General features: G+C 51.1%; 1 protein-coding gene across 1 annotated transcript in view; it reads right to left on the reverse strand.

The window, feature by feature from the left end:
* Positions 1-1,570: 1,570 nt before the first annotated feature.
* The window catches only part of PLXNA1 (plexin A1), a 115,912-nt gene continuing 94,867 nt past the window's right edge, over positions 1,571-22,615 (reverse strand). Inside the window, exons 24-32 of the mRNA XM_048315275.1 lie at positions 18,263-18,409; positions 17,281-17,440; positions 16,624-16,727; positions 16,101-16,197; positions 15,242-15,432; positions 14,398-14,567; positions 12,497-12,709; positions 9,319-9,469; positions 1,571-5,930 (exon numbers count right to left, since the gene is read on the reverse strand). Of these exons, the coding sequence (XP_048171232.1) occupies positions 5,835-5,930; positions 9,319-9,469; positions 12,497-12,709; positions 14,398-14,567; positions 15,242-15,432; positions 16,101-16,197; positions 16,624-16,727; positions 17,281-17,440; positions 18,263-18,409 (1,329 nt within the window). The 3' untranslated portion in view covers positions 1,571-5,834. The remainder of the gene's footprint in view (positions 5,931-9,318; positions 9,470-12,496; positions 12,710-14,397; positions 14,568-15,241; positions 15,433-16,100; positions 16,198-16,623; positions 16,728-17,280; positions 17,441-18,262; positions 18,410-22,615) is intronic.

The following is a 22,615-nucleotide window of genomic DNA, read 5'->3' on the forward strand; positions in this document are numbered from 1 at the left end:
TTTTTGTTCCCTGGCAAAATAGTAGAAAAAATTTTAAAATAAAAATCTTGCTTGCAAAGGGCTCAGAGTAAAGCAGCAAGGTCCAGCAAGGTCTCTTCAGGGAGATACCCTCATCTCTGTGCCTTGAAAAAAGCAATGAAAGCCCCACTATATGTTGGACTGACAACTTACTTAAAGACAGTTTCTATACCCACCACAGTGCTCACCTGTTTGATGCTCAGCTGCCACCTGCTCCCACGTGGCCATGAGGACGGTGTTTGCAGCACGAAATTGGGGAAGGTGAGGGTCTTTTTCCCGTTGCCCTCAATTAAATCCTCCCAGAAACCTGACCATAACTCGGTTCAAATGTGATCTTCTTAAGCATTTGAAAGGTTGGTAAAAGAAAACTTTATTTTTTTAAGATAGAAAAACAAGATCAAAGCAATCTTTGTTTTAATAACACTATGGCAAAAATAGTGGGTGTTTAATACCTGCTGCTGATATTCTTGCTGGATAGTAGGAAAACTGCAAGAGAGAACATGAAAAACATCCAGTTTATACACATGCTAAATGCAGAGAAAAGATGTATTCAGCATCCACAGTACAATCAACCTGCCAGCCCAATCCCTCAGAAGATTGGTCCCAGGGCAGGAACAGGCTAAGGAAACAATAAAAACCAAAAAAGCAGCTGAATTTGTCTGATTTCAGTCTGTGTGCTGGGCAGAGTCCTGGCCTTGACCCCAAACCCCAGGGATTCACCCCCAAACTCACCCCCTCCTCTCTAGGAATGCCTGCCCCGCCTGCCATGGCCACCAGACACTGCTGAGGAAGGTGCCCCTGTGAGGAGGGTGCTGAGGCGACCAGCTGCTGCCCTAGGCTTGCTCTCCTGGTGCTTCACTTTGGGACCCTGCAGAGACTACAACGGAGTTTGGAGGTACCCAGAGCTACGGGATGACACAGTTTTAAAGACAATGATCAGGAGCTGGAAAAGATCAGGAGCTGGAAAAGATCAGGAGCTGGAAAAGAAGATGCCCTGCAGTGTGCAGAGCCTGCAGAGACACGACTGCAGCATCACCTCACCACCGTGTACTTCCTCTCAAGCACTTGTGCTGTCACCCCACTCTATCCCTATGGGAGGAAGGGCCAGGATGTCCGAGAGGCAGAAGTGAAGCTCTCCGAGCCCTGGTCGGTTCCTGTGGATCCCAGTGAGTGGCAGAACAGACAGGCAGGTATCTACCTCTCTGTGCCTGCAGCGTTGCAGGTTCAGCCCCTCTGCATCTGATCAGCAGCTTTGAACACTTAGAAAGGTGACGAGTGAAATTAAATGGTTTAAAGCAGTTTAACATGAGCCACCCAGGAAAGGGGCTGATGGGGAAGTCATCTATATTCCCCTGTGAGAGCCTGGAGCTCCTTTGGGGGGTGTAAACAACCAGAGTTCAGGACCCCCACACCCACATATGCACCGTGTTGCTGGCCCATCACAGCACATGCCATTTTGCATCACATCCCCTGGCACAGCCACGGATTTGCTCCCAAAGCTGCCTGCCCCACGCACCCACATCACCCCCAAAAACACAGGCAAAACACCAGCTTTAGCAAAAATGTTTAATCTCTCCTTGATGCATGTGTTTATTTACAAGTACTAAATCTGAAGAACATTAAAATAGGAAATAGCAGGATATTTACACGATCAAAGGGCGCTCGGCCAGCCGTGCTGGCCTGTTGCTTCAAGTCTGAAACAATCACAGAAAGGGAATCAGGACTCCGGAGTGTGATTTTTTTTTTCCCCATTTAATTTTCTAAAACTATTAGAATTCTCTGCCTCTCGCCGGGTCCGCCTTAGGTTTTCCCCTGCTTTCTTAAAGGACAGCTCGTTGTGCGCTTTGGTCAGGAGCGGGTGAGCCTGGGGGGGTCCCCCCACCCATCCCCCTGCTCCCTGTCCCCAGGCTGGGGCCAGCTCTGGGGGTGACACGGGGCTCCTGCTGAGGGGACACGTCCAGGCTGGACTGCACATTTTTTAACCCCAAACTGAAGAGAAAGGCAATGAGAGCAGCCAGGGACCCCCCTTGCTTGCAGCGGTGGGGGATCAGCTTGCACGGCCCAGCTGCCTCTGGTGGTGTCCAGAGCAGGAGTGCCCGGAAAGGCAGGCTCACAGCAAGGGATACTTCTCCATCTCAGCCCATTCTGGGGCAGGGGCTACACCAGCAGTAAGAGGAGTCCTGTGGGTGCTTCCCAGCTTCTCCACACCTTTCTCCGTTCTGAGGCAGGGTCTGACAGGGCCGGTTCTGACCCCGCCAGGCTGGTCAAGGGAGGGCAGGCAGCTGCCTGGCACGATTAAGGACGCTGGGCATCATGCGAAAGGCAAAGGTAGCACCAAGAAGCGCCAGAGGCTGCGGGCAGCACTGCAGTGCCCACCTCACTGACCACCACCCTCCCCGTTAGAGGCAGCAAGGGGACCCCCAAGTGGTGGGGAGATGCTGAGGCATCCTTTGCTGGAGCAAACTGCAGACACCCCAAAGCTCTCCAGGAGGAAGCCAACGGGAACTCATCCCTAGGACCACACTACAGGCAGTCAGTATCACCAGGGGGCTGGAAGAGCTAGGTCACAGCACAAGGGGAGCCCAGAAAGCAGAGCCACACCATGGCACTGCCATTCAACCCAGCATGACCTCCCCAGGAGCCTCTCTGCTCCCCAAATTCACCTCAGACCCACTATGGCCAAAAAACTAATTTGTCCCTCCAGGCTGGCTGAGGGAGCACCCACAGCATTGCTGCTGGGAAAGCAACAGGCTAATAGACCTCAGCAATTAACAGTGCTTCCAGCCCTCTCTGTCCAAAGGGAAATTTTCAGGGAGATGCTCTTAGAAACACATCTCCATCCCCTCTCAACCACCACAAAACCCATGTGCTTGGCTCCCTCAACACCAACCAAAGCTCCCCAAGACACTCTTACCACTGCAACAGGCAGGACCCACACAGGTACTGGACAGAGACCTCAAAGCCATCGCTCCCCTTCCGTCACACCGCAGTGACCACCGATGCATTGCCGCCATCCTCCGGGCGATTTCCAGGACCTCCACCAGTACCACGCAGCCAGCAATGCCACAAGGAAGAAGTTTTGCACCAAAGGGAGCTGCAGGCACCCCTCCACCCCATCACAGCAGCAGTGAATTCTACAAAGGGATCCCCGGAGGGTTCTGTCCCACCAGAGCACCCAGGGAGATGCTGGCAGCCAGCGGTGGCCCCAGCACAGGGCACACAGCTGTCCTTTAAGGCTCTCCAAGTACCACATTTGAGATGTGAACCTCTAAAGTCTTTCATTTTGCTGTTTCTTTTTTTTTTTTTTCTTCTGGACGAGAAAGTGGCAAATTAATTTCAAATTAAAAAAAAAACAGGTAACAGGCCTAAACGAACCTCTAAAATTCAATACTTGCAGTTTCTTTGTTTTATGGGTTTTTTTCTTCTGTTTCTTAAAAAGATCAACTCAGACTAAAATCTAGCACAGTCATGCAACAGCCCACAGCTCTCAGAAATCCAGCGACAGCTCAGGGTTCGTAGGTTTGGGAAACAATTATAAATTCTTTTTCAAACATAGTTTTGCTGTTGTGGTTGGATTCTTTTGTCATCTTTTTTTTTCCTTTTTTTTTTCTTTTTTAATCAGCATCTTCTCTCCTTTCCCTCCCTATTAAAACAAAACAAAACCAAACAAAATTACAACATAATGAGAGATGTGCAGGCTTCAAACAATTGTTCTGCATGGTGAGAAAGGCTTGGAAGTTCCTTCCAGACCATTTGGTATCCTTTTTTAATTTTTCTTTTTTTCGGTTGTTGTTTGTTTTGTTTTAACTGGCTGTGTAAATTCATCTCATATTTATATTGGTTCGATTCTCCTTCAGTTGAATATACAGCACCCCACTGGGGCACGAGAATTAGATTGTAACCACATATATATATATACACACTTTTATTATTTTTTTTTTTAATTAAAAACTTCATTATTTCTCCCTCTCCCCCCCTTAACTTGCAATTTAAGGGAATGGACAGAAATCAGCTGGGCTTCTCTCCACTTGGATTTCGACAGCCGTCCGCTCCTGGCAGAGTGTGGCCCCGGGTGCCGTGGCCTGGGCAGTGACAGGAGTTCTCAGTACAGAAAAGGAAAGGGTTTTGCTCATTTCTTTTGGAAGTTTTTGGTCACCTGCTGCCATTCAGGGCAGCATTCAGCACCTTTTCATCTCTGGAAAGCACAAACCCACAAGGAACTGGCATTTCCAAGGGGGCAACTGAGGGAGAGACCTCAGGTCTCCAGCGAAGCCCTGTCAGGGCGGAGGCAGCGGAGGGGAGACAGGGTGACAGCAAGGAGAGAAAGGGGGAGAAAGAAGGAAAAGACAAGAGAAAGAAAGGTCAGTCTTGGGTGGAAGGTCCTGCACACATTTGGGGTCCCCAGGTGGAAGAGCAGGCAACAGCCCCATGGCAGCCAGAATCCCAGTCCCTCCATGGGCTGGGAACCCAGTGGGGTTTGCCAGGGGGGATCCCAGTCAGGAATGCAGAGGAGCTGCCTTCCCTTTTGCCAGGGATCTGGTCTCTTCCCCTGCATCGGCACAAAAAGATGATGGGGAAAAATAAACATAAAGGGCCTTTGTTAAGGCAGCTCCAGTGCCAGAGAATCTGCCACAAAAAGCCAGGCTGGCTCTCCATCAACCCTCCTGACAGTCCCCAAGGCCCCACAACCATCCTCCACCCCGCATCATCCCAGGACAGGCAGAAGCAGGCAGCGCTGCCCAGACCACCCCATGGCCACCGAACCGGGAAAACAAGGACAAGCTCAACAAAACACCAACCATCCTTCAGCAATCACCCAGGAAAAGAAAAAAACAGCCTTGGGATCTCCCTTCCTCTCTGATTTTGACCTCCAGAACCACTCAGCAGCATTAAAATAACAGCATCTATCCAGCTAACAAAACTCTCAACTTTTTTTTTTCTTCAATTTTTTTTTTTTCGCACTAAACGACATTCAAATAAAACATGGCACAGGACGTATTTTAGAAATATCAAAGCTCAAGGATTTCTCCCTTTCCTGCCCACCCCTAAAGCCCCCACCCCAAATCTCCCCAGCATCAGTCCTTTAGCTTATCTCTTAAAATCATTTTTGTTAGTTCATTGCAAAAAATTTAGAATATTTTTTCCCCTCCCATTTTTTGTTACAATTTTTTTTTCCTTTAAATTAAAAATTTTGTTTGTCTCGTGTAAATTGTGCAAATATAGCAGTTAACACTAGTGGCAGAAGGCCAGAGAGAGAGAGAGAGAGAAGGGGGGAGAGAGAGAAAAAGAGAGAGGAGGAGAGGAGGTGGACAGCTGGGGGGAAGGAAGGGAGAGCAAGTCAAGTACAGTAAAAATAGGAGCCCACCCACCCTCCCTTCACCAAAGTAACAACAACATCCAAACGCCTTCCTAGAAAGCCCCGCGGTCCCGACCCTCCTTCCCTGTGGGCTCAGGGGCTCTGCCCAGGCAAGGGATGCCCAGCAGCTCCACGGGGCAGGCGACCCCCTTCTCCTCCTCCCGGCATCGCCTCTCTGCAAGGTCCCCGCTGCATCCCGGCTGGACTGGGGGGTTTGTCTATGGGTCAGGGAGTTCTATCGACGCTGCTGCTGCCGTCGGGGTTTGTGGTTTTTTCCGCTAAAGCGCGAGGTTTCCGTGTTTGTCCGTGGGAAGCGTGCGGAGGCGCGGCGGCTCCCGTGGGCCCGGCCGCTGCCAGCCCCAAAGTCTTGTGCCCGTGGCTGCCGCTGGCCGGTCCTTCCTCCCTCCCTCCCTCCGTCCTGCCGCCCCCGCTGCCGGACGCTGCCGCCGCCGCCGCCTTCTCAGCTGCTTAAGGCCATTGTGTCGATCGCCTGCTCCAGCTTACTCCGCAGCCGCTGCCTCCGGGCCTGCTCATCCTTCTCCAACGCAGCTAAAATCTGGGGAGAGAGGCGAGGAGAGAGGGTGAGGAGGTGTCTTCCTACCTAAAGCGGCTCCCTGTGGCCCGCTGGCTCTTTGACGGCATCAGGAGATGGGGATGTGGCCCCATGGGAAGTATTCTTGTTCCCCAATGGGGCCAAAGGAAGTGCAAGGTGGAAGACACCACTCTGAGTGGTGCCCTCCACAAACCGAGCCCACTGGGAACCCCAAAGGGTCTGCAGTAACACCAGGGACCTGCCTGACACTAACGAGAAGCCAACTTGCACATGGGGAAGTGAAGGAAACACAGTCAAACACAGAGTGAACCCCAAATCCAAGCCAACAACACCTTCCCGCCATGTCTGTGACTCCAACAATCCTGTTACGCCTTAGGGAAGCAGGGGTTGTGTTTCAGAGACCACAATCAAACCATGAACTGGTTCCACAAGCACAGAAACACCAAATCCACAAGGCTTCAGCTGCCACCAGAGTTAAAACCTGTCACATTTCTCCCCACAGTGGACAATGAGGACAGTGGGGTGCTGGAAGGGGACATCAGATAGATGCGCCAGCAAAGCCTGGGAGCCCCCAGTCCTGTTAAAGGGGTGCACCCACAGACCCCTGAGAATGACTTTCCTCCTTTAAAATCCTTCCCCTGAACAAGCTGCTGATCAGGATGACAGATTGCAGACCGGAGGGTCAGTCCCCTGCCCTGGGCTGGATGTGACCACGCCCCCAGGGCTGGGGGAAGGACTGGCAGCAGCAGGAAGGTAGAAGACGAGGCTCAGAGTGGGAAAAAGGGAGTAACAAAGTGTAAAACAAAGGGGCAGTTGCCCTCCCAGCAGCCAGGAGTCTCGTCTCACTAACATCATGCCAGCAGAGCAGAAAAGCCGATTTAAAAAAACAAACCTGACAGAAATCTCATCTCCTCGGGTGAGCTAGTTGAGAGAGCAAATTTTTTGTAATTATATATCAAGGCATCCATCAAAGGGGACTTGATTAACCATTTCATTGGCTGCATAATTGGAAACAAACTGTTGTATAATTAATAGACTTACTAGGAGGCAGGCAAAGTCCATCAGGAGCCCTACAGGTAACTTCTTAATGGGGAATCAGCTCCCTTTGATTAAGAGCTGCTGCAGCACTGGCGAGTTGTGGAGAGGCAGGCAGGGTGTGCTGAGGAGCATTCACCACACTGCCACAACCAGCCTCTGGCCACCAACACATTGGGTCTCCTTCAGGCTGTTTTGGGGCAGGACCAGCCTGGCCCCTGTCTCCTGGGGCAGTAAGAGATGCCTGATGGGAAGTCTCTTCCCAAAAGAGAAGGGAAAGCTGCATCTGGGCACTGGTGCCAGCTCCTGAGGAGGGGAAAAATCACCAGCAAGAGCTGGACACATCTGATTTACCTCCCCTGGCAGTGACAACTCAGGGCGGCAGCTGGACTGGCAAGAACTCATGGATTCTGCCACAAACCTGCTACTGGGGACACTCCCCCCCCATCCATCTCCACAGATGCTCTCAGCCCTCATGCTATACACAGAGTAAAACACCTATAGTGATACTAACACAGAAGTCAAAACCCCACATGCCTGAAAGGTGCTTGAGCTGGAACCAAACAAGATTGGTCAGAGAAGTGAAGGAGAAGCCTTTTCCACCCACCTGCCTCCTCTGCCCCTCCCAATCAGACAGCTGTATATCCTGGGATGCTGAGGTGTCAAAAGATTCCCAAACTGCCCATACATTTATTTACCCCTCTCTTATCTCAGCCTTATGGAAACAATGCAGTCAAAGGAAACCTGTGCTGAGCATAGAGAGACCCAGGTTTGTCACCTGCTGTAAGGAGCCAGGACCACTGATTACCAAGATGCAAGTACCCAAATGAAAATTAATTATGATTTTCATTCACAGCCAATGACAGCATATTATTGCACTGAACAACAGGAAAAATTATTCTCTCCCATTTTGCATCAAAGAGGGTGCAATCGGGCTGCATATAATTGTGCTTAATGAATGAAAACAAACAAAGGGAACAGCTGCGATTTATTAATCCCATTACAAATAATAAAAGAAGTTCCTGAGAGCTGTGAACACACTTGTGATGCTCAGAGAGCAGGCAACAGCAAGACACTCAACAGATGTCAGGCTGCTCTTGGGAAAGAAGAGGACCTGTGCTCCTAAAGAGCAACTCATTAATGCCACGGGTTCATCTCACATGGTCCCCTCCATGCTCTCACCCAGGGCTTGGAGGCTTTATTTAAGGCTTGTAGGACTTTTAGCCTGGAGGAAGCAAGCATTGGATGGTGGCTGAGGGATGATAGCTGGACCACAGCAAATCTAGATCTTCCAGATTGCTCCACTTGCACTCTCAGGGTAGCCACAAAACTGTGTACGAAGTGTAAAACCCCAGAACCCCTTCATGGCCAACCCATTACCCAGAGCAAAAGGGGCCTCTGGGATGTGCCATCCAAAGTCATCTAAGGAGTGGCACAGAGGTCCCACCAGCACCTTCCCAAGAACCAGGGAAGCCAGGACCTCCTCCTCCCTCCTGTAAAGCACCGAGTTCCATAGGATATTGGCCACCATGATCCCAGTGCTGACCTTAAACCCAGGGGCCAGGTCTGCTACAAACTGCTCATGGACCCCTTAAATTCACACCTCAAAGAGGCACTGGGAGAAGCCTCTCGGGATTGCTGCATGGTATAACAGGCACCCCATTTCCTCTCCTGGCTCTGAGTGAGAAGATATTCTGGCACTCTGTCACCTAAATGAGCCACCGTTCAAACACAGTCATCAAACCCCTTTATTGGGACAATAAAACCTGTACTATCATGCTTTGTGTATAGACCCATATTTTACAGTAGTTACATATTTTATTGCTTTAATAAGATGTAGGCTGCGGATTTGAGCAGAGCTTTGAGAAATTAATTTGTATAAATTACAACAGAGGAGTTCTTAACCATCCTTACTGACATTCACAAAACAAGCACTGGAGAGGCCACCACATCCTCTAACATCTCTGAGGAGTGGAACCACACACCACCTGTACAGTTCCACAGCATTGGTACCACCATGGTGCAGGATTGGTGGCAGTGGATAGGGGAGGCACGCTGAGATAATGCCAGGAACTCTGCAGCCTCATGGAGCTCATGTGCCAAATGTGTAGAAAAATAGGTGTTTCCCACATTACTCACTGCAGAAAATACAAGGAATGAGCACTGCCTACTCCAGCTCCTGGCTTCATGCCTCCCAAACCTTTCCTTCTCCACCAGGTCCAAGCACAGACATGGAATATGTTACTATTCCGCATTTCATGGTGTGTTTTTATAGGAAAAAGCAGAGGACTGCAGAAACAAGGACAAAAGGAATCAAGTGGCAGCTCAGGCCTGACTCTGCCTCACCACGTCTTACCTCATCCTTGTACTTGGTGATGTAGGAGTAGATCTCGTGCAGGGCGCTCATGCTGTTGAACTGGCTGAGGTGTAACCGCGACTGCTCTGCCAGGTACGCGCTCATGTCCTGGTCACTGATCGCTGGCATTTTAGCTATATCTGCATAATATCTGCCAGGGAGGAACAGAAGAGTGGGTCAGAAGCAGGGACAGGCAGGAGGGGATGGGTCCCTGCCACGATGTTCACAGAGAACAGCCACTGGAAAGGCAAGTGAAGAGCATCTTACCTCCAAGCAGTGACATGTGATCACCCATTATAACACTGCTCATTAAGAGGTCTCTGAGCACTCCACAGAGCAGTCAGCACCGTTAGGAACATGGTCCTGATGGAACAGCACCCAGCAATTCTGCTCACTGTGCTGGGAAGCCAAGAGATGCTGCTCTGAGGGATTTTCCACCCTCTCCTAAACGACACATTTTTTATCCTTCCCATCCCATTGGCATGTGTTGCCACCAAACCACATGCACCAGGACCCTCCACACCTGCAGCAACACACAAGGTTTTGCTACTGCTCTCCTAAGGTCACCATGTCCCTAAAGCCAACAATGCCCCTTTGCATTCAATTAAATACTTGGGGTGTGAACAGGAGACCAGGTGACATCCTGCCCCTGCAGCAATACACGTGCTGTGGTAGTGGAAAAACAGAGTATCCAACAGGATGTTCATCAAAACCCTGAGAGGACAAAGCTGCAGCATCCCATTACAGCAGGAGAGTTACACAAAGCAGATGTACCAGTGGGCTGGCTGCTGAGGACTTTTTGGAAACCAGGGTTGTGTCCTTTCTTTAAAAAGAAACCCTGCCCACAGCAAATGAGCTCTGGCTGCTCCCAGGGACCAGTATTACCAGCATTACCACCTGGAAATACAGAGTGCCAGCCTCTCCCAGGTTTGCTCTGCTCCTCATGACTCCTCACTCAGTGAAGTTTCTGGTACAGTGATTAGCATCATTAGTGTCATCAGCTGAACGCTGAGATGGAACACTGCTGAAGCACTTGGATAGGAGCAGATGGCAGCAAGACCACTTGAGGAGATGAATATGAGGATCCACTCCATCCCACAGCACTGAACTCAGCTAGTGATAAACTACTTGGGCAGTTTTTACAAAGAGGCTCATTCACACCCAGAAAATGATGCCAGAGAATTCCTGGATGGTGCCGGGAGAGCAGTGGTCTGGGGTGAGGACCTCTGACTAAACCAGGCATCTCCTACACCCCTAGAAAGATCACCTCAGAGTGACGTGTCCTAAAGCAGCAGTTTCACATTCCAGGTGTTATCATGACACATAGGATGGGAAGAAACCATCGTTTTTCAATACAAGGTGTGCCTGGCTCATGTGGACCAAGATTCCAGTCACACCGACCATTTCCAGAGGACATACAACATGTGACCCCAGCAGCAGTCCCCTTGGGTTTCCCCAGGTTCCCCACTTCCTAAGCCCTTCCCTGTGCTATTCCTGCCTCAGATTGGCAGGATGCCCTTTTTTCAGCTGGTGCCTGAGCCACAGCAGCAGACAGACCTGCTGTTGGGACTGGCAGTCCCACTCAGCCACCCCCACACCACTCCCATCCCTCCTCTGCAAAGCTTTGTGACTGTTACTGTGCCAAAAGCCAGAAATGCTGACTATGCCATAAATCCCTGCAGTAGAAGAACAGTGGTAGACATAGTCACCCCCTGCACAGGACATCTCTGCCCCCTGCTCATCTGCCTCTGGGACCATTCTGGAGGTAAGCGATGGCAGGAACATCTGTCACCACTGAGATCTCCCACCTCCTCCCCAGGGACGCAGAATGTCTAGACCAATGTTTAACTCTGAAATGGTTTTATACCTTTTTTCTTCCAGGCACATACACAGAGCTGAATATTTTTGTCATAGAGATGGCAAGGTCAAAGAAATTCACCTTATGAAGCTTGTGATGTTCCTATGGGACCCCACTCCAAAGCCCCATCCAGCCCCACGCAAAGAACTTCCTCCTATTACAATGCAGCTCATCTCTCATCTCAGGCATCATATTTCAGGGGCATTTTTCCTTCTGATCCAAGCCCTACCTTCCTCAAGGGAAGAAGCTTGTCTTTGTACTTGCCTGCAAAACACCAGGCATGCCAATGGTGCAACAAAAATATCTGTGCACAAGCGAGTACCCAAGGTGATTTAGGCTACAAAGTTCCACCCTTACAAACTAGAGAATATTACATTTACTGTTGTCTGGGCATTCTTCATTTAGTTCATTCTGTATTTGCTCAAGATGCTGAAAAAGGGCCCTCAGTTAAGACCAAGCATCATCTTTAACCCAGCACATCACCACAAAGGAGAAGTTGCATCAGCAACCTGAAATCTGCCATTTTTTAAGTTTTATGAAGTTCCACTTCACAGGACGGTAACATTTTAACAGTAGCTCTATTTGGAGGGCTTTGGAGGACATCTCCTAGGTTTCTCTCCCAAAAGGATAAAGCTAAACACAGTATTATGCCTGAGTGCATCAAAATCAGTCTCATTCAAACCCTGAACCTTTAACACTACATTAATTCAGCGGGACAGAGGGACATCTCTCATCAGCTAACAGGGAAGGTGGAGGGTGTTGGAAGGTGTCAGGGGACCTGCTCCTCTCCCTGCTCCTCAGCACAGAGACAGCAGCCTGAGCACTGCCTCAGAGCATGTACCCTCACAAGGATTCCAGGCGACATGTACTGAAGGATGAGAGATGGGAAATTATAATTTTCAAGCATTTCAGCAAAACCTGGGTGAATTGTTGTGGTACAAAAGAGGCACTTCTCTAGTCCAAGGCTAAGTTCTCACTGCTCTTCAAAAGCAATCAAGGGAGGTGTTAGTAATTCCCTAGTACAGACCAAGTTTTTACAACAGAAGACATCAGACAACCTAATAGTGGATGTTGCTTTTAGCACCCCTCAAGCAAGTCATAAACAGCTCTTCAGAACAGTCATTGCAAACTCATTCCAGGAGACAATAATGAGAAAGCATCATCCCCCAAACAAGAGGATCACCTTCTGCCAGCATTAGTACAGTCCTGCTTCAGTCAGCTGCCAAGAGGAGCCCTCCCAACAACCCAAGTCCCCACATCCATGAGCATCCACTGCAAGTCCCCCAGGTGAAGCAAGGAGCTATGGCCAAGTCTACTCACCTTTCTACCCAGCTCTTGTAGTTGGGGATGTCCTTGGCATACAGTAGTTTGTTGGAGGGAGAGTCCTTTCCTAGCTTGTGCTCAGAAGTTGAGCAGGAGTCCATGAATGTCTGAGCCACCACGGATAGGCAGGCATCAGTAATACTGTTCTTGTGAATGTCGAACACAAACTGGGGGTTCTTAATCACATTCACCCAAAAACGTAGAGGTAGACTGAGGGATGAAGGAAAATAGGAGTCAGCACCCGAACCACACCCTGCAAGGCAGCTGGCACATACATGCACCTCTAGTTGTGGAGAAGGAGCTCCCCATGACGCAGAATTGGGTAGGTTGCTTTCCCCAGCATTCCAGGGATGCAAACATCCTGGGTAAATGTCCATTCCCCCCTGCCCACCCCCACAAAGACACAGTTCTCTGTGAAGAAATTCCTCAGCACTGCCAACATCTCCAAAGGCAAACCAGGGCAGTGCAGATCTGTGGTTTCTCCAAGGATCCACTCACACTGAAGAGACCTTGCTGAGCCCATGGGTCAAACCAGGCACGGTCCCTTTCTCTCACATCAATAATCCCTTCGAAGGCGCTGTGTGGCATTTCACACATCTCCCATGCCAGAGGAGGGAGTTAACTGGACTCCTCAAGGGACTCATTAGCGCATTTAACACCAGAGGAAAATTTAGGCGGCCTCAGGTGCTGGAAATAAAGCTCTCAGCTGTAGAGACAGCAGGTCTCCTGGCGAGCCATCGACTGGTTGTTTGCTGCATACTGACACACATGCCACCCTCCATGGCTCCACTTCCCAATCCTGCTGCCCCCCTCCTCTCCCAGGAGTGCCTCAGAGCCTCCTCCATCAGAAATCCTCCCTGCTCTGTCATCCCCCAGCACCTACATTCAGTGAATGTTTTTATCTTAAACAAAACACACTTCATTCCCCAGGACTTTCCTAATGAGGGTACTGGGTGCATGTACATATTTCATTTGTGAAGGGAATGGCCTGGAGAAATTAGCTCCACACGTCGAATTAGCACCCAGAGATAAGCACAGGCATTAGTATGCAAGAGCCTTCGTGCCCAGCCCCTGAAGAGTGGGGCTTTTTTCCTCCCTTGCCTTTCACTCCTTCTTTTAATATAGGAAGCTGAGTTATAAATCAGTTCCAAGCACTTCCGCGCTCTCACATCTCCATTTAAAAATGTTTCTTTTCCTGCCCTGCTAATTGCAAACAGTTACTGAACTACACAAAAGCAATTTGGCTGCCATTTAACAAATGCCAGACACGGGGAACATACGTACCCGTCTCCAGTCACGGCAAGATCAGAGAGGTGGAACCAGTGAGGCAGCAGAAACGAGAAATGCCAAAGGGGGCTAAGGAGCCAACACCTGCTGGAGCCCCGGCCCCAGCACAGCACCCAGGAGGCCTCATGAGCCGCCCACCCCAGCGTTCAGCCAGAGATTAGCAGAGCAGGGGCTGGCTCTGCGGGCAAGGGCAGCGAGGGTGTGCACACAGATCTGTGCTGGCTTTGGTAGGGCACAGCTGAGTGACAGCAAGGAGCGTGGAAACACCTTCAGGACAGCAGAGATGAGAATTGGGGCTGGCATCCCTGGAGGAGCCCAGAGGATGGAGAGGCCAAGGTGAGATGGAAACAGAGCTGCTGTGGCCCTCAGCGACTGCAGCCATTGGGGGAGCGTGCTGCTTGGGATCTGGGGAAGGGCTGAGGGAACATTGCATTCCTGGGATTTTTTTCTTCGAAGGAAGGCATGCAAGGGATTTACCCACACCCCAAATACAGAGATATGGGCCTCTCTTGTCCTGGATCATTTCCAGGTACATATTTCTGCTCCCTGTGGGAGGGCTTGGAAGCTGTGATATTGTTAGCCCACCCCCCTTGCCCACTGTCCTCCATTACCAGTTACTCTTCCAGGTGTGCCTGACATCATAATCATTGATCTGATGCTTATCAGCTTGTTCATCCAGGAAATCAAACATGTACTTGATGGCGAGGGGCAGTGCACTCCCACGGTGAGCTGTGCTAAAGATGGTCTCAAACAGGTCATCCACAAATTTCTGCAGGGTACCCTGAGCAGGAGAAAGAGAAAAGGGCTGCTCAGCAACACCTTGTGCCAGCAGAGAGGTGAGTCTTTAACTAATGGTCAGCCTCTAAATCAATTTCACTTCTATTCCTACACCTGGAAGAGCAGCACAGTACAGTCTGTGTAACCCTACTGGTTCTCAGTGGTTTATACTGGGAAACAGACAGTGCAGTGATGAGGTATCTCCTTCACTGTATGATCTGGCATGCTAAAAGTATACAAAGGAAAGCACCATACAAAACAAAAATTGTTGTATGTGCTGAGGGAAGTGGAACATGCTGCAATGCCAAATGCCAGGGATAATCACCCCTCCCACATCACCAGTTCTGCAGCTTTATCCCAAACACCAAAGAGGCACCTATCCCAGGCTATCTCTGCTTTGCAGACCAGCAGCTGCTCAAGGATACAGGCAACAGTAAAAACACCAAAAGGCGCATAAAGCAAATAGGAAAATCCACTCAGGGGATGTTCACTGAGGGTTTCAACACACAAACCCTTCACCTCCAGCTCAGAAAAGAGATCAAATGAGGACCTCTTCCTGTGCTAGAGCAGGAGGCTGACAAAAAAGTAGTGCTTACCACTTTTGGACAACCCAAATCACAACCCTTCCCCACTCAGATTTCAAAAGCCAGGCATCAGCTTTGGGTCTCTGGGCCATACCTTGGTGGCCAACAGACGGGTCAGGTAGATTTCGGAGACCATCTTGCTGCCCCGGTCGCCCTCCCTCTGGTCCATGTGGTCGTGGTTTTTCACCAGGTGCCAGAGCTTGGTGCCGCTCTCCAGGTCGGGGGTGATCATGGGGGTCCGTGAGCGCAGGCTGTCGGGGCTGCTGGCTGTCCTCAGCATGCTCTCTGCAAGCACAGGGGGATGCTCCTACCCTGCCACCTCTGCCTCGCCACCAGCCCCATCACTGCCCTCCCCTCCAGAGGAGCTTTGGGATTCAGCCCCTGCAGCCACCATGGATTGGGAGCTCTGCTGTGACCATCCTCATATCCCACTGAGCCACGTGCAAGCCTGGCTGATGTACAGGGGCCAGGACCACCCTGCATAGAATTCTGCAGAGCCTGTCCTGCTCCCAGCACACAAGTGACAGGATCACAGATGCTTCCTGTGCATCAGTCTGAGCTGATCACACTATTCCCTCCCAAACCAAGGCTGAAGTATACATGCCAGCACATTCGTGGGAGTCTTCAACTCTGCTCTTTTAAGTGCTAAGTGCCTCTGTGCTTCTTTTAATTAGATTTCAGGGGAATAAAAGGGAAAAGATCCCTTAACAGCAACCATCTAACATTTGCCTTTTTCCCCTGAGTCCAACACACTGCAAAGAAAGACGGCTCTGAGGGCACCTGTTCCCTCTCCAACACCAGAATAAATTGCATCGTGCAGGAGAGCTGGGAGTTTGGAGGACTTTGTTCACATGAGTTACAGTTACAGTCACTTGCCCTGTGCCTTGGTCCACATACCCAGCCCAGTGTCACCTCCCCTGCCAGCCCAGAGGAGGATGCCCCTGTGCACTCACCGTATCTGCTGAGGGACTTGGTGAAGGTGGAGGAGTTGGAGATGTTGTATGCTGAGTTCTGCTTGGGCACCAGGGCGACTGAGGAGCCATCCGTCACCTGTGGGCAGAGATGGACTGAGAGGCTGCCACACCAGAGAGGCACAGGGGGAACAGCCACGGCAGAAACCAGCCCCAGAGGGATGCAGCTACACTGCCACCACCCCAGGGACATCATCTCCAGCAAAGGAGCCTGACATAGCTCTGTGACAGATGGGGGAAGGGGCAGAACAGGAACACACCAGAAAGCTCAGCATGAAAATGGCAGAGTAAGGCCAGAGTGCAGAACAGCCTCTATGAACTCTGGAAATGTCCCATTTAAAAGGACCATAAACGTGAGGTGCAGGAAGGAAAGTGACTGCAGACCTCCTGGCCATGGCCCTGGAGAGCTGAGCCCAGGCCCTGACCAAGCTGAGGAGGGAGAGAAGATGCTCAAGTTCAAAGCAGCTGGTGACTGCTCAGTGTTCTCCATCATGGAGAGCCTTACCTGGTAGTGGGCCAGGGTGTTCAGCCTCTTCCAGTCATTGTCAATCTTTGTGGTGACATCTTCATCCTGCAGTATGATCCGGGCCATCCTGCCCTGCCGCCACTCTGTCCCCGTGAGGGAGAAGGGCTCATGGTTAGCGGATAATAGGAGCACAAAGCTAAGGCAAGGGCAGGAGCATGGTACCCAGGCATCAACTAAAGAGCCCTCCTACCCCTCTCTGAGCCCCAAGGCTGATGACTATCAGTGTGTTGGGTAAATCCAAGTACTCAAGGAAAGCCAGCATCAGTTTGACCCTGGTGATTGTTACCTTTGCTCCTCTCCATTCCCTTATCCCCCCTTTAAGAACAGACTATTAACACTGCTCTCAACTATTGCTGGCCTCCTTGGATCTCAAGACACCTCAAGCCTGCAATTCAGACCCCAGTCAGAGCCAAAGGGGCTCTTCTCCCCATTGTCTCAACTGGCAGGATCCCCATTCTCATGCCAGGGCTCCCCACACACAGTCAGTGCCAGTCAGTATAGCAAAAGTGGACTGAACAAGCACAAATGTGCTCCTGTAGGATATGTTGATTTTCCTGCCCTGCCCAGATTTATTGGCACTTCTGCTCTTAGTCACATCCCTGTTCCCCACAGGGAAGTGCTTGGCCTCTCTCTTACCCAGGTCCATGTCTCCAGCTTTGGGTCGCTGGGAATAGGGCACACCCTTGTAGACAGCATCCAGCAGCTTCTCCTTCACCTGCGTGATGGTGTCGCAGTTCAGCACCTTGACAGGGATCTCTGGGGCATTCTCATTCTCAGGGTTCACGCAGTTCAGGGTCTGCACAGGGTCAGAAAGGCTCGAGTGAGAGGCTGTGACACACTGGCTGCAAAGGCAGGTCCAAGGACACAAGGCCACAGCTGTCTACAGGCCGTGTCTTCCCACCTCCTGGACTGCTGTAGAGTTGTAGCCACATGGCACATTCCTGCTCCCCTTTCCCCACCTCTCCCTGCCACTCTCAAATCTCCAATTCCCAGAAAGGGAGCACAGTGTCAGTGAAGGAATCCTGGGCCAGCAAACCATGCCCAATGCACCAAAGCCTGTTGAGAACAAGCAATGCCCAGGCACACTCCACTCCTCTCCCAACCATCCCAGTGGAGACTGAGCTGCAGGTGAAGAACCAGCTGCAGGCTCAGCCAGGGGAAGAGTCTGGCTTATCATTTAGCTGGACAGAGGAGAGGGCTCAGAAGGAAGAAGAGAAGCATCTCTCCATCTCCTGCAGCAACCTCAAAGCTCTAACTTCGATCCACACCCAACATGAGCTATGGGCTGCTCCATGTAGCACAAGCTCAACAGCATCTCTCACTCAAACCTGCCATTGCCAGGGGGTTTGCTTGGAGAGATATGGAGAAGGATTCAGTTCATGTTTGGCTTCCTTGGGCCCATGGCAAGAGCAAACCTTGCCAAGGAAAGGCCCTGTTTCTGACCCTGTCTGAGATGGGCCCCACTCAGACAGGCCAAGAGGCACCCAGGAATGCTGGAGAGAACAACGGACAAAACTCTCTCTAAAAGTACTTTGTGTGCCTCCAAGATCTTGTTAAAGAGCTGGACCTGGCAGTCCTGGCAAGCACCAACACCACTGAGCCTTCTGCTTGCACTAACCAGCATTTTGTAGTCAATCTGCTGCCGGATGAGCTTGTCCTCACTGAGGGAGTAGCGAGCCTCTCCTGTGATGGCATCAATGGGTCCCTTCTCCATCTGCTGCTTGATGGCACAGTAGAGCATGAAGAGTGGTTCCCCGGCACATTCCTGTGGGACAGGGGGATGGAGGAGAGGAGAGGAGAGAGAAGAGTTAGAAGGTGCCAGGCACCAGCTTTGCCTTTCAAGAACCACCATTGTGTCAGAAGTCTCCTGTGGCCCTGCAGCATCAATCCCCACACATGGCATTATAAAGAGTCTCCATCCCTTGCTCAAGACTGCAAGGAAGGGGGTTCATGGTAAAATTCATCCTGTGAAGGAACTTATTCTCTCCTTCCAAGCCCATTGGAAGTTGATTGTCTATCAACCTGTTGGCTCAGATTCTCAGAGCTTCCAGATACTTCTGCGTGAATTCTGCTCATTCTGCAAGCCAAAGATGAGCTAAAAAGGGTAAATTCAAGTCTACTGAAGAGCAGATTGAGTCTGGGGACCTTGAGTATGGGATACAGCCTGTCTTTTGAGCTGCTCCAGACAAGAGAAGCACCTGAGAACTAGAAAGGGCATGCTGCAGTAGGACAGCCTGGGGGCTCTTGCCCAGGTAGCACGTTGCAGTTCTGATGTCTTCCACAAGCCCGGTCTCACATGAGAGAAGGTCAAAGGAGGTTTCTCCAAATGACAGCTGGGCACAGCCAGACAGATCCATTGGAAAGGAAAAGCAAGGGAGCAACCCACAGACAACCCTGCCCTGAGTCTCTAAGTGATGGAGGGGACCAGGCAATGAGGTTTCCTGCAGCTAAATCATTTGCCACCTACGCATCTCCACTGCCAAAGCCTGGTAGTGAGAGCCAGCTTTAGCCACCAGACAGCCACATCAGCATCTATCTCATACATGTGAGGAAGGGAAAGGGAAACTGGACCAGACACTTCTCCCTAAAATATGCTGGATGCTGGATTCGGGAACAGTAAAGGACCTGCCAAGGTTGGAAGCACCAGCCAGCCTGGAGCCAGGATTTGGCATAGCAGGGCTCAGAGTGGACACCCGTTCATCACCCAGGGCCCAAACATCTCCCCTGAACTGCATCCAAATGAGCCCTTCCAGATACAGCCATTAGCCCTAAGGGAGAAAAAGGAGTACAACGGGAACAGAGAGGATGGGAAGAAGTCCCAGCAGATTTTACCCCACTGGCCCTCATCCCTCCCTCCCGGCCGCCTCACAAATAAATTGTACTTTGGTGCAAAGTGCGGCTGCTCTCCCTGTCACCATATGCTGTTAGCATCTCGTTAGCATCTGCGGTAATTAAAGAGACAGCTGCTAACGAGCAGGAACAGGCATACATCATCCCCAGACCTTCCGACAACACGCCTGTCTTTGAAATTATGTATCATTTGCAAACTTGGCTTCATTAAGTCAGCTTGGAAAAGCGAGAGACCCAAGTGGGTGCTAGGCTGCACATCACCGGCTGCCCAGCAAGGCAAGGCTGGCTGCAGAGTGGTGACAGCCCAGGGGTCCCAGGGCACCCCAAGCCTACCTCTCTGGTTCTGGTGGAAGGACTCAAGTTGCCTTTTTTGGTTGCTTGCAAAAACTCCTTGTGAAACTTCCAAGTCTGTGGAAGTGGTATGGATGAAGGATAGCTTGGAGTGGGACTCTTGCTTCCATCTGCCATGGTTGCTGCAGTCGCAGCCCACAGCTTTCACCTCCTCAGTAAGGCATGGCTGCTGCCCCATATCTGCAGCTCTGCACCACCTCTGGGGATCCACACCAAGAGAGGTGGGCTCAGTCTTTCCCACACTGGCTTCTCCATCTGTTCCTAATGTGGATCCTACCCTTAAAATGCAACACCTCACTCCCAGCCTCACTGTCCCACCGGCTCTTGAAGACCAGGGCCAAGATGCGGCTGTGGGTCACAGCTCACTGAGACACTGCAGATGAGGATGATTTAGGGATCATCTTTGACAGAGACCAACAAAATGAACAGGGACCAAAGAAACCAGAGCTGGGCAGTTGACCTGAGAGAAGCTCCATCAGGTGATATACAGGAGGAGACCACTGAGATGTGGCCAGCTGGCCCCTCAGGTTGATGAAGGGCAGCCTGCCCCCCAAATGTGACTGTGCCCATGCTGCCAGCCCTTATGCAGTTTGCTCTCTGCTGGGAACTTGGCTGAGGGGAGCTTTGGGAGCTCTCCATGGCAGCCGAGCTGGAGGAGGGCAGCTGCAGACACCCTGTGCATGCCTGTGTTGATATGTTGGGAGCAGGCTGAGACAAGCCAGGTAATTCCCAAACTGTCTTACTGACTAGATCTAGCTCATCAGGAACCTAATATTGTGCATTTTTCAGCACTTGTCTCAATTTATCCATCTCCCTTTCCCTGAGGTATCTCATTAAGAGTCTGATAAATGCTACTACAGGGCCCTCCTGAAAGCACCAGCCCTCGCTGGCTCCCCACACTGCTGGCCCAGGGCATGAGGGGCTGTCCTGTCCCTGTGCCCATCCCTCACCCCAGTGTATCTTGCCCTGCTCGGGGCAGGTTTGCTGAGAGCCGATCTGGCAGCTGGGCACGTGGCTGTCTGCCTCATTTACATGCACAATTACCGCACTTTGGGGCACTTTCCCTGCTGGCAAACTGTCTGCTGTGATACTCTCCATCTACTCCATGGCCTTCTCCTGCTTTTGCTGCCACCTGTGAACCTCACTGCCCAGAGACAGGTGAGAACAGCCTCGTGGGTCTCCTCTGGTGGGACTAACCCAGAAGAGGCCATGAGCACATCCTCAAGTCTCTTCCAGTTTAACTCAAGTGACTCAAGCAGTGGAGTTTCAACCACTTCCCAAGGAGATGAATCCCAGCGTAACAAATTTCACAGCCAGCAAGTTCATCCAGGCCCTCTGTGTATATTTCTCTTGTAATGGTGCACCTAGATCAGACCTTTCTCCTGCTGCTACCACCCAGAGACTGGAGGTGTTTTCCCATGCCTAAGTCATGGTGTAGCCAAGGACTTTTTTATAAAGAGGCATTGCCCTGGTCCCACCATCCCCACATCTCTCACTTGCTACTCCTTACCCTCAGACCTGCCCCACACCTGGTCATGTGCCCAGAAGCCTGTCTGAAGGGCGACAAGGACAGATGCAGGACAATGGTGATGCACGAGCTGATTCAAAGTAGCTTCTGAACATGGCCCAGTCCAGCCAGGGACAGATAAAGGATGTCAGGTCACACACACAAATGCAATGTCCCCAAACACTGCTGCAGGTGTTCGTAGGCTGTGCACTGCAGTTTGCTCGGCCAAAGCATAACCCTGTTCACTTCAGGGAGCCTTGAGGGGAGCTACTCCTGCCTGTGCCACCAAGTTCACAGAGCCCAAAGAGCCTTCTGCCAGTGTTCTACCCAATCCCACCGGGCGGTGCTGATGCAAGGGCCCTGCTGGGCAAAGCCCTGGCACAAAGGGGCGGTGGGAGGTTTGACATCTCCCCATGACCAGCACAGCTCTTCTCCTCTCCCACCCCTGGCAAGCTAGATAGATTTTTATAGATACAGGGTATTCCTCTACAGAGGCAAAAAGCCAAGTGCATGTAAGTGATATTATAAATCACCTCTCGTTGACGATCACTTGAGTTCTGCTCAGACTCCTGCTCGCTCACATCTCCTGGCTGGAAATGGTTCAAATCCTCTTTATCTTAATGAGGGATGAAATCCCACAAAAAACGGCTGTGCACCACCCAGTCTCACTGCACCGACACCAGGCAGGATCCCAAGAAACAGCCCTGCTGCCTGACAAACTAGCGGCAGGATCGCGGGCGCCGTTCGTCCGTCAGAGCCATCCCAAAGTTGCAGCAGGACTGAGCCAGGGGTCCGTGCACTGGAGCTGCTGCTGTGTAATCTGCATGGAAACTGGTGCAGCTCTAGCAGGTGGAAGCACTGGTGCTGATGGCATTAATGTTCTCCATATGGGTAGATGCACCAGTGGTAAAAACAGAGCTTACACTGGGGCATCCTCTTCTGTTACCCCAATGAAATTGGGAAACAGGTGAATTCAAGCTAACAGGCTCTGCAGCCTCATGCAGGTGCAGTGGAGAGCTCTGTCCCTGGCTGTCAACAAGCCCCTCAAGGCATCCATCCCCACCAGGGCACCTTTGGCAGGGGAAGCAGCAGCAGAAGTGGAGATGCCTGCAGGAAACCATTCCCCTGCCACAGAACCTCAGTGCTGGAGAGATGAAGGAAAAGCAGTGGCGTTACATGAAGAGTGCAACTCATTAAACTACAACTCAAAGAGGCAGAAACAGCCTCCCATCACAGCCATGCCTATAGAAGGGTCAGCTCTAA

This window comes from Corvus hawaiiensis, chromosome 11 (assembly GCF_020740725.1).
Source record: "Corvus hawaiiensis isolate bCorHaw1 chromosome 11, bCorHaw1.pri.cur, whole genome shotgun sequence".
Taxonomy (NCBI): Eukaryota; Metazoa; Chordata; class Aves; order Passeriformes; family Corvidae; genus Corvus; species Corvus hawaiiensis.